General features: G+C 40.2%; 1 protein-coding gene across 2 annotated transcripts in view; it reads left to right on the top strand.

Annotated features, from left to right (window-relative positions):
* Positions 1 to 12,606, top strand: part of LRBA (LPS responsive beige-like anchor protein) — a 920,035-nt gene that overhangs the window by 857,062 nt on the left and 50,367 nt on the right. For both annotated transcript variants that reach the window (XM_073576254.1, XM_073576253.1), the window contains exon 51: positions 4,522 to 4,677. In XM_073576254.1, the coding sequence (XP_073432355.1) occupies positions 4,522 to 4,677 (156 nt within the window). The remainder of the gene's footprint in view (positions 1 to 4,521; positions 4,678 to 12,606) is intronic.

Raw genomic sequence — 12,606 nt, 5'->3', positions numbered from 1 at the left:
GCAAACTTTTTTGTGTGGGCCATTTATATGGATACACCTAAATAAAATGGGAATGGTGACAGCCTTCTTGTGTAGGGTGTCTTGCATTGAAATCTGCTGCAGTAACCCAGGTACTGCGTTCACCAGACATCAACACAATTTCTATCCGCTCCTCATGTGTTAACCTCTGCGACATGTTAATGGCTGTAAACAAAGAGAAACTTGTAACTAACTCATGAAAGAATAAATTTACGTTAAAACCAAGCACACCATTGTTTTTCTTGTGAAATTCTCAATAAGTTTGATGTGTCACATGACTCTCTTCCCATTGAAAAAAATAAAGTTGGATCCAAAATGGCCAAGTTCAAAATGGCCGCCATTGTCACCACCCATCTTGAAAAGTTTCCCCCTCTCCCATATACTAATGTGCCACAAACAGGAAGTTGATATCACCAAACATTCACATTTTATTTAGGTGTATCCATATAAATAGCCCACCCTGTACTTAATTGTGAGCAACACATCCCCCTTGTATTACAAGGCTGTTTTCTCAACAATAATGTAAATATTTTCTTACAAATGATAATTGCACCATGTAAATGTTATTAAACTTATGCCGAACTACGTGCTATTAGTGATCAGTGAATGTGCTCAGTTAAGGTGTTATCAGAGTATGCTCGGGTGTTATCCGGGTGACTCCGGCATGCTCGAAAGTTATGTTTGAGTCCCCGCAGCTGCCTGTCTCTCGGCTGTTATATAGCCGCAACACATGCAGGGATTACCTGTTTCTTAGGCAGTCCTTGGATGTATTGTGGCTGTCTAACAGCCGAGAGAAAGGGAGCTGCGGGGACTCAAACATAACATTCGAGCACGCCGGAGTCACCCGGATAACACCCGAGCATACTCTGATAACACCTCATCTGAGCACATTCACTGATCACTACTCGCTGTCATTGATCACCGTTCATTATGGACAATTTATCTGATCATGTAAACGGCTCAGCAGAGAAGTAACGATAGTTTTTAGCTCTTCTTTTTTTACTGCCATCTTCTGTGCACTGTGGAGAAAGCACACAGCTGTTTACATTGCCAAACCTTTATCTGATCTCTTTATAGAACAATCACACTGGTAAATACAATCGTCAAAGAACATCACCCATGAGCTCCTGGGCCATATATTCCTAGACAATGAGTAGTAGGCTTTATCATATTTTTGCATTGTTCATGGCCTCCTCAAGAAAACCAGGAGCAGAAAGAAACTTTTGGATCTATTTTCTCCTGCTTATTAGAAGTGTCAAAATCTTTCAAGGTTTGAATCTATTTTACAATATAATATGGCATTTGTAACCTCACTAAATATATAGATGGAAAAAGCCTACTTAAAGATGAATTTTTACTATCAATACAATACAAAACCTTAATGGAAAATTGGTTAAGACTGACTTTTTTCTTTATTATTGAGGAAGAGGCAGAATTGTTCACTTCTCTTTTACAATAGCTCGTGTGTGATTATAGTGGTTTACAAATGATAGTTTTTGAAACCTTAGAAGACAAACACAGCAACCTGTATGGTAAGGCAGTCATAATGCTGTCGCTCAGACTCTCTGAGCTGTAATCCAAATCCCGGCTAGAATAAACTACAATACCGACTTGTTTACCCACAAGAGGCACACGTTATTGGCTCGTAAAGAAGCACAACAGTCCTCATTATTCGCAAGGCTTCCAAACCACAGCTAATAACGTCAACCTGAAAGTTATTTCAGCAAGATGTTTTTTCATTGCAAGCATTTTAAGGGTGATTATGTATGGTAGTGTTGCATTTTGTTTTCTTTTTTAGTAGTTTCTGTATCCATAGACGACCCACCACTAGTCTTGACTTTTCTGCTAAAATGCATTTTTCCTTGTAAAGCCACATTATGCTGTTCCGTTGTTAATTCTCTTAGAAATTAATAAATACATTCATGTTCTCACTGTGTCCTTATACAGCCTAGAACCGCCAGCACTGATATTAGTGTTAGATTGTGTAGGTTCCCTCCACCCCTATTATTAATTTATTAAAGCATCATTTATTCCATAGCACTTTACATGTGAGGAGGGGTATACATAATTAAAACAAGTACAGTAATCTTAAACAATACAAGTCACGACTGGTACAGGAGGAGAGAGGACCCTCAAAATCTCACCCAGTTGTCAATTTATACATGATGACCCAACTCAAATTTCTTAAATATGTTAAAAATTGTTATTTCAAGGGAAATACAATTATTTACTGAAAATAGACATGTCTAGAGAGGCAACAGGGCATCTGCACATGACATCACCGCTGCAGCTGATCAATAAATACCAGAGCACCAATAAGATGCAGCACTGGACCTTGGCAGGGCCAGTAAAAGAACAGTTTGTTATACCTCACTGAGACTATGGGTTAATGTATGAAACTGGAAAACCCCTTTAAGGACATTTGTGCTTTAATTTAGCATTTATAAAATTGCACTGAGAACACAGTCATGACCTTGATAGGTTCTCTGCAATGGGAATTGCATTGATTCATGTGCCATATTTACTACAGTTGTGGATGGTGTAGCCTAATTTAAAGAGGCACTCCCACTAACTTTTTTATTCATTAAATGTCTGTGTTTATATGCATGTAACATAGTGTGTGAGTATTAATATACTCCCTTACCGCTGCTCTCTCCGGTGCCCATCGCCGTTCTTATTTGTCAGTGATGTCACCGTTCTACAGACTGACCATCTGGACGATGCTCATTGTAAAAGAGACTTCCGGCTCATGCATATTGCATATAGTGAACGGCTAGTCGCAATTGCGCTGGACACCAGAGAGAGCAGTGGTAGGTGGGAATATTAATACACTCACATTACATGACCTTATACTCACATTTAATGAATAAAAAGTATGTTGGAGTGCTTTAATAATTCAGACTTAATATTTACAGAAAAATCTTAGCTGATGTATTATACATGTCTTTGTTGAACATAAAAAATAAGTGTCTTCCCTCAGACTGTAAATATCATACTTATGTAAACTTAAAGGGGTTTCCAGTGAAAACAAATCAACACCTATCTGTAGAATATGTCAAAACATGCTGATCAGTTGGTGTCCCTGCACCGATCGGGATTCTGTATGGGATGGCTGGAAAAGCTGGAAGCTTTTTTTTCCAGGATAAAACGTCCCCATTCTGCCGATTGGCGCGGGTCTCAGCAGTGTCAGCTTCACCAATCAACAAATTATCACCTTTCCAGTGGAGGCGATGTGCTGGAAGCATAATTATAAACTGTGTGTTGCTTTCCACCATTTGGAGGAAGAATTGTTTATTCATTGAGTATAGTTGGGAACTGTATTCTTTCCATTATTGTTTCCAGAGTTATCTTTAAAGAATACCTGTAATCATTAGATTTTTGTTGGAGATCTGACTGAAGATGGCACACTGACTGTGCCGACCCAATGTCAGATGATGGGGAATCGAGCATCTTTTTTTTTTTTTCTCGGAGATAAACTGCTATCGGAACGTATCGACAGTCAAAATTAACATATAAACTTGGCCTAGAATGGATGTGTTTACCTAGTCATAGTCTTAAAAGATGAATGCATTACATTTCTATATGAGAAAGGAGTTAAATGAAAAGTACCATTAGCATATCTGGTGAATTCTTATTAATTTTGTACATTTTGTAAACCATAGGCGGAGGTTAACAGAAAATCAGGTCCTCAAGTGTTCCAAATGGTATTTACTGTATGCCAATTAAAAAAAATACGGTAAATCTAAACCGAATAGAAGTTGATTTGATTGTGCTTTCTTCTGGTGGGAATCCTCTGTAGTGTTACTAAAAATCAATTCTCGATCACCAGACCCTCCATCCAGAGGTCGTTTACAAGGCCCATGCTTCATTTTTAAATAGTATGATTGCTTAGGAAAAAGAACGTACTTTGTCAGCTAAAGCTCGGCTTTATCGTATTCTTCCTGTTTTGCTTGTTTTTGTACATGGTTTAGCCTTGTTTAGCAATATATTTCAAGCCACCCAAAGATTGCTCATAAGAGACATGTCGGCAAACCTCGGCCAAGTGAAAGTAGCTGTTTTTCAGAGTGTTTTATTACCAATAGTTGGTTTGGAAGGTGAATGGAATGTAATGTAGAGGAAGGATTAAAAGCGTCTTCTGTTACATTTTCTGACTTTCATTGGAGCCGTGTCTCTCCTCTTCCTGCTACATATTTATTAGTAATGTGCCGCAGCTCCGTTTAGCAAGGCCAGATTATGTAGTTACAAGACAAGCCAAGCAAATAACTCACTCTTTATCAGCATAATTAGGGCCGATATCTGTTGCTGCGCTTTTATAGCTAAAGAGGCTGAAGTCACTGGATGAACTGTTTGATTCTGTCTGTTGAGCTGGTCAAGTGTTGGAGATTAGTTTTCTATTCTGCTTTGCCAATTCACAATCTGTTGAGAAGAATAGAAGTAGAGTGGAAAGAAAAATGGTAAGTAGCGATAATAACGGGTGACAATGTGTTTTCTGTATTCTTGTAGCCAACAACACCGGAATGCATAGACGGCAAATATCAGACCTCCTCGACCAAAGCATCCAGGTTCATTCTCAGTGCTTTGTGATCATAGCCGACAATCGCTTCATTATAGTGTGTGGCTTTTGGGACAAAAGTTTTCGCGTGTACTCCACTGACACAGGTACGTTTTAGTGTTCTAAATGTGTCTATGCTTTAGGGAATGACGTTTTGTACATTCATAAATTCAATGTATGTGATATTCACAGACTGTGTGTATATACATATATATATATATGTGTGTGTGTGTGTGTATGTGTGTATATATATATATACACTCACTGGCCACTTTATTAGGTACACCATGCTAGTAAGGGGTTGGACCCCCTTTTGCCTTCAGAACTGCCTCAATTCTTCGTGGCAGAGATTCAACAAGGTGCTGGAAGTATTCCTCAGAGATTTTGGACCATATTGACATGATGGCATCACACAGTTGGCGCAGATTTGTCGGCTGCACTTCCCTGATGCGAATCTCCCGTTCCACCACATCCCAAAGATGCTCTATTGGATTGAAATCTGGTGACTGAGGAGGCCATTTGAGTACAGTAAACTCATTGTCATGTTCAAGAAACCAATCTGAGATGATTCGAGCTTTATGACATGGCGCATTATCCTGCTGAAAGTAGCCATCAGATGTTGGGTACATTGTGGTCATAAAGGGATGGACATGGTCAGCAACAATACTCAGGTAGGCTGTGGCGTTGCAACGATGCTCAATTTGTACCAAGGGGCCCAAAGAGTGCCCAGAAAAAATTCCCCACACCATGACACCACCACCACCAGCCTGAACCATTGATACAAGGCAGGATGGATCCATGCTTTCATGTTGTTTACGCCAAATTCTGACCCTACCATCCGAATGTCGCAGCAGAAATCGAGACTCATCAGACCAGGCAACGTTTTTCCAATCTTCTACTGTCCAATTTCGATGAGCTTGTGCAAATTGTAGCCTCAGTTTCCTGTTCTTAGCTGAGAGGAGTGGTACCCAGTGTGGTCTTCTGCTGCTGTAGCCCATCTGCCTCAAAGTTCGACGCACTGTGCGTTCAGAGATGCTCTTCTGCCTACCTTGGTTGTAACGGGTGGCAATTTGAGTCACTGTTGCCTTTCTATCAGCTCGAACCAGTCTGCCCATTCTCCTCTGACCTCTGGCATCAACATGGCATTTCCGGCCACAGAACTGCCGCTCACTGGATTTTTTTTCTTTTTCGGACCATTCTCTGTAAACCCTAGAGATGGTTGTGCGTGAAAATCCCAGTAGATCAGCAGTTTCTGAAATTCTCAGACCAGCCCTTCTGGCACCAACAATCATGCCACGTTCAAAGGCACTCAAATCACCTTTCTTCCCCATACTGATGCTCGGTTTGAACTGCAGGAGATTGTCTTGACCATGTCTACATGCCTAAATGCACTGAGTTGCCGCCATGTGATTGGCTGATTAGAAATTAAGTCTTAACACACAGTTGGACAGGTGTACCTAATGAAGTGGCCAGTGAGTGTATATATATTATGCATTTAAAGGCTGTATAATAAAATTTATGATCATGTTTTTATTTAGATATTTTTCCCTTTACTCAGCGATTGATAGTAAATGGTCCTCTAAAGTACCGTAAATGTGCGTATATTTTTATCGGTATACTGTGTTCATGTGTGTATATCCTATTCTTATCTAGCCATCTTGCGGTCAATTATCTAGTATTGCACATTTCCTCATATCTTTCTTATTTTGCTGCTTAGAAAAATACAAGGAATAGATTATTTGTGCAGGATATCACGGTGGGGTGGGTGCTTGTGGAACGTTTACCACGTGTAGACATATTTCATCTTTGTGGATTTTTTACACTCTTCCTAACCCATTTTGCAGCATATTTTTGTACTTCCCTGTAAATCACACATTTCTGAGGCGTATGCTACTTAACTTGCTAAATGCACTTTTTTTTGTCTTGCACTTGTACATTGAAGGATTTCACAGTATTCCTCTTGACATGTGGGACATGGGATTAACACGTCTGTGAAAGCTGTTAGGGAAGAAACTCTACAGTGTGTTTCTGACTGTTTAATGGCTCCAGTTCTTTTAAAATTCCCAGAGTTTTTTTTTTATCTTCTATCCAGTTTAGTTGGAGCCATACACATTTTAGTCTTCCTGTGACAGGCATGCTTGCATCCTCCGAGATCACTTAGATTGGGAAAATACCTTTGCTTTTTTGCTGTTTGAGCCCGAGCAGCCGGGCAAACATGTGCACAACCCATGTAATGTATAGCCGCACAATAAGTGTTCTATTCAATTATATTCTATCACTTCTGAATAAAGGGGCCCTTTTCTTTTTTAGCATTCCTTGTTTTGTTTTTATTCTTGTAACAGGAAATTCTTGTGGCGTAAATCATTTTTTTTCTAAGTAGAACCAATACAGAAAAGGCATCATAAACCCTCTTCTGGCAGTGGGAATTATTTTCAGTCGGCCTTTTACATCCAGCAGTGCTAAGGGCCTGTGTCTGTTTTTCTTTTTCTCCATTATTTCTTTTTATTTGCAACAGGGCTGTCAAATAAAATTGAATAACTAGAAAATGTGTTCTGTCAAAAAAGGGAAATACTGTTGTTTGAGCTAATGCCATATTTCTGTTCTTTTATCAGGGACACCTCTTAATACAAAATACAATCCGGGCTAATAGCTACGTTACATTCATGAAAAGCAAATGTTTAACTTGTTTACTTTTATATATTTTATGTTTAATATTTATTTTAGTATTTTTTTTTTCTAATCTAGTAGTTTAGCCTTATTTTCACTGTATTAATCTCTGAATTGTAAAGTGCTACAGAATATGTTGGCACTATAAAAATAAAAATTAGTATTGTCTACCAAACAATATATATCAATCACAGTATGGTCTATTAAGTCTCAATGTACTTGGGAATCTAGATGCTGTTTTGTGGAGCTATTCTATTTTTTTTACTTTACGTTTCTTTAGAGGATTGAGACTGTGGTCATTTGTTTCTTTTGAAACAGGATTGCAGTGTAAAGTAAAAAAAAAAAATGTCACTTTGTGTTACTTAGGCTTCTTTTACACTTGCCGTGTTTTTTGCAGCCCGTTTTTGCGGGCCATATTGCCGTAATTTTCACGGTCTGCCGCAAAATTTCTCGAATTTCTGCAGGCCTTCGAAGTGATAACCAGGAAGTGCATGGGAGTGTCCTAGTAAAAATACGGCGTTCCGCAAATACGGTCTTCACGGTGCATCGCAAAATCAACACACTGGGCAATGTTCCGTTGTTTTTGCGGCCCCATTGATTTCAATGGGGGCCGTGTCCGTAAGCCGTGAAAAATATCGAGCAGGCTCGATATTTTTTTTCATGGCCGTAAATACGGCCATACGGCGTACGGCGCTCCGACGAAATTTTACAGCCCATAGAAATCTATTGGGGCCGCAAAAACGGCGCAAAAACACGGCAAGTGTAAAAGAAGCCTAACTCTAGAATCGTTCAACATATCCCAGTGATTTAAAAAAAAAAATTCCATGTCACATTGTACTTTGTTAATGGTCAATATTTTCTTCACTTTATAAAAATATCAGAAATTTTACAAAAAAAAATAAATTTGCAATTTTCTAGCTTTGAATGCTTAGGCTGTGTGCACACGATACAGATTTGCAGCGTTTCCGCAGCGGATTTTACCGCGCAGAAACGTTGCATATCCGCATTGTGATGTACAGTACCTTTAAAATGAATGGAAAAAAAAAACGCTGTGCAGACGCTGCGGATTTTTCCGCACGGTTTTCCTGCGGTACAAAATCCGCAGCATGTTACTTCTTTTGTGCGGTTTTCTATCTCCCCTGTCACCAAATCCGCAGGGGGAAACCCGCAATGGAAAACCGCACAAAAACCGCATGAAAACCGCGTGAAAAATGGAAGAAATCCGCAGGAAAAATGCAGGTCATTTGACCTGCGGTTTTCTTCCATTCTGCACTGAAAAATCCGCAGGGCTCAAAACTCCGTCTGCACTCAGCCTTATTCCTTTAATCCAGATATAGTCATAACATATAAAATAGTTAATGAATAACATTTCCCTCTTGTCTGCTTTACATCACCACTACTGATGAGCGAGTATACTCACTCATGACTAATCGCCACCATTTGTAAAATATCCATTTATTTTGTTAGGATGTTAGAAGGTTAACAAATGTAGCAGCAATTTTTCATTTTTTCAAGGTTTTTTACAAAACTTATTTTTTAGAGACCTACTCCGTTTCGAAGTGACTTTGGGGGACCTATTTATTGGAAAATCCCCAAAAGTGATGCCACTTTAAAAACAGTACCCCTCAACACATTCAAAACTGCGATTAGGTAGTTTTTTTTAACCCATAAGGTGCTTTTCTGGAATAAATGCAAAGTAATATGATAGTAATTAATGTTGGCCCCTAAATATGGCTTACCTCTGAACAGGCTGGTATAGCAGATTCTGAGGTTGGTATTTGTCCTTGTATTGCCATGTCAACCATCAGGACCACACAATCATGATCTCAGAGTATCGAAGGGGTTGAAGAGGGAGCACTCACACTCTAACCATCTAGATGCTTTAGGCACTAGAGATGAGCGAATTTATTTGGGTTCTCTCTTATTTGGCAAGTGGCATAGCTGCAGAGGAAGCCCGGCTTCCTGGATTGCGCCAGGTGAACAGCTGATCAGCGCCACAGCTGCATGTGTCACGGTTGTGTGACAGTTACTGCACAATCATGTAGAGGCCAACAAACAGGCTTTCCATGCATGTCCTGTGGCTGACACAGCTGTGACGCATGCAGCTGCGGCGCCGATCAGCTGTTCACCCGGCGCGACCCAGGAAGCCGGGTTCCCTCTGCAGCTTTTTCGGCAAGCGGTATAGCTTGCCGAAAAAGAGAGAACCCGAACAAATTAGCTCATCTCTAGTAGTCACTATTGACAAAACAAATGTTCATAAAGCATACACATACATTAATGTCAGGTAGAGCCATACTTTTATCAGTCTCCCCGTTGATGCTTTAACCCCTTTGCGACATGTACCATACTAGTACTGCGCATGTCATTTCTCTCCCTTTGATGTGGACTCTGGCGGTGAGCCCACATCTTTCCCGGGACTTTGAATATCTGACATGTGCCCGAAATAGCAATAGGTGGAATCGCGATCCACCCGCGACTATTAACCCGTTAAATGCCGCTGTTAAACTCTGACAACCCGTCACGTGATTGCAGGTCTCTGGTGGGCTAGCGTGACAACCGGAGGTCTCCTGGAGACCTCTATGGTTGTCACTGCCGGCTTGCTGTGAGCACTGCCTGGTGGAGGGCGCTCATAGCAAGTGAGTAATTCAGCTACATATAGGCGATCTGATCATCGCCTATATGTAGCAGAGCCGATCGAGTAATGGCAGCTTCTAGTCTCCCATGGAGACTATTGAAGCATGCCAAAACTAAAAAAAGAGTTTTTAAAAATACTAAAAAATAAAAAAAAACAAAAGTTCAAATTCCCTTTCATCCCATTTAAACTAAAACAATAAAAAAAATCAAACACATATTTGGTATCGCAGCGTTCAGAATCGCCTGATCTATCAAGGAAAAAAAGGATTTACCTGATCGGTATATGGCGTAGCGAGAAAAAAGTAAAAACGCCAGAGTTAACTTTTTTTTGGTCTCCACAACATTGCATTAAAGTGCAATAACGGACGATCAAAAGATCGTATCTGCACAAATGTGATATAATTAAAAACGTCAGCTCAGTGCACAAAAAATAAGCCCTCACCAAACCAGAGATCACGAAAAATGGAGGTGCTACAGGTATCAGAAAATGGCGCAATTTTTTTTTTTTTTTTTTTTTTTTTTTTTACAAAGTTTGGAATTTTTTTTTCACATAGATTAAAAAGAACCTAGACATTTTTGGTGTCTATGAACTCATAATGACCCAGAGAATCATACTGGCAGGTCAGTTTTAACATTTAGTGAACATGGTGAAAAAAAAATAAAGTGTGGGATTACACTTTTTTGCAATTTCAACGCACTTGGAATTTTTTCCTGTTTTTGAGTACAAGGTATGTTAAAACCAATGGTGTCGTTCAAAAGTACAACTCGTCCCGCAAAAAACAAGCCCTCACACGGCCCATATATAAAGAAAGACGTTATGGCTCTGAGAAGAAGGGGAGTGAAAAACGAAAACGCAAAAACGAAAATGGGCTCCAGCGAGAAGGCGTTAAATACAATCATTGGCTAGAGTCATTCTCGTATCCATCTCCCAATAGATTATTAGACACTAGGGCTGTGGAGTTGGTAAGCCAAACCTGCGACTCCAACTCCTCAATTTCCCTTACACCGACTCCAACTCCGACTCCACGACTCCGACTCCCACATATATTGCTTATATTTAAGTGAAAAATGTATTGTAGTATAATATGAACATCAGACATTTAATCATTTTTATGATACAATAATCAAGATATTTAGATAGAACATATTTACTTTGTACCCTTGTCTGTAGAGGAGGAGCTTCACTGGTGCTGGAGTGCAGCACAGACTTCTCAGCTAAGACCAAGCCTAGATCCTCAGGCTACATTCACACCATGGGCTTAGCCAGGATCAAACCTGGGGGGGGGCAGAACCTCATACTGTTCCGCAGAACCTCATAATGCACACCTCAGCTGCAGAACCTCATACTGCACACCCCTACACTTGAAAATAAAGCCTGCACCTTAAGAAAATGTGTTGATGAATGCAGTCTATTTATTCCAACTATCAATTGATGTTGATGTGTTACTGAAGACGAGCAATGCCTGTCCTGGGCATCTTTTTGGGCAGCTATGACTGGTGCTAAAAAAAAAAAAGGAGTGTTAGTCTGTGTGCTACCCAGCTTTCATTCTTTTTGGTACAGATAAGATATGGATAGACAGATATGGATAAATGGATAGATAGAGCAGATTTCTAATCTGCTTTTGCTTTTGAAAACATTATCTATGAGCTCAAAAACCTTTCAAGTGATGTGATTTTTTAAAAAGCTTTTGCAGCTGAAAAACGTATCCTAAAAAAACGCAGCAAAAATGCTGTGTGTGAATGAAGCCTTAGATCAGGAATAGTACATCTATTTATTGGACACTAGCTGAAGAGCCCGGCGCTGCCTTGGCATAGTAACTAACTACGGTTAGTTATAACAAATTATAATGATTATATCTATATATATAAAGCTGAGTGCAGAGCCCCGCCCACTCCGCATAGCTACATTCACTATAATATCACACATCATCCCTTCAGCTAGAGCCACCAGACTACTACCTCTATTATCCCACATCATCCCGTCACAGCCGCCGGACTACTACAGCTAATATCCAACATCATCCCATCAGTCAGAGCCACCAGACTACTACCCCTAATATCCCACATCATCCCATCAGGGACTCAGATCATTAATGTAAATTTTAGTTTTGAAAAGAGATCCAGTTATAGTTGGATAGTCAGGATGTTAAAGGGGTTGTCCGGGCTTTTCACATAATCTCAGTACATATCTGGGCTGCAGAATTATGACAATAAGTAATTTACTTTCTGTTACTAGTTTGCACTGTTTTCTAGATATTCTGAACACAACGTCCAAGGGGGGGGGATGTTATGGCATTGAAATGAGAACTAGTCGTAACCTCCTCCTCTACTCCAAACATGCCCTCTATAGCAACAACCCCACCCTCCATAGCTACAGGCCCTCCCCGTCCACATAAAGAAGCCCTCATCACACAGTAACAAATCCTCCCCCTCTAGCAGCCTCCCTGCAGAGAGCAGACCACCCAGCTGCTCCTCCCCCAGACACAGAACAGTGATCTATGGAAAGTGAAACTAGTGAGGAGGGAAAATCGTCCTGTATTCTGGGCCACTCCATGATTACAATACATAACTCATTATCAGTAATTCCTCCCCTCACTGTCCCAGGCTGCTGGCAGCAGTGAGAACAGACTGTGTGATGGCCATTGATGGGGGTCTGCAGCTTCTAATCTGCACAGGGGATGGCAGTCACTGATGTAATCTGTTGTGTGACAAAGCCTCTGCTGTGTGAATGAGAC

This window comes from Dendrobates tinctorius, unplaced genomic scaffold (genome assembly GCF_039654945.1).
Source record: "Dendrobates tinctorius isolate UK_male_01 unplaced genomic scaffold, ASM3965494v1 ptg000008l, whole genome shotgun sequence".
Lineage (NCBI taxonomy): Eukaryota > Metazoa > Chordata > Amphibia > Anura > Dendrobatidae > Dendrobates > Dendrobates tinctorius.
The sequence above is the reverse complement of the archived record's forward strand: the minus strand, read 5'-3'. Positions and strand labels throughout refer to the sequence as shown.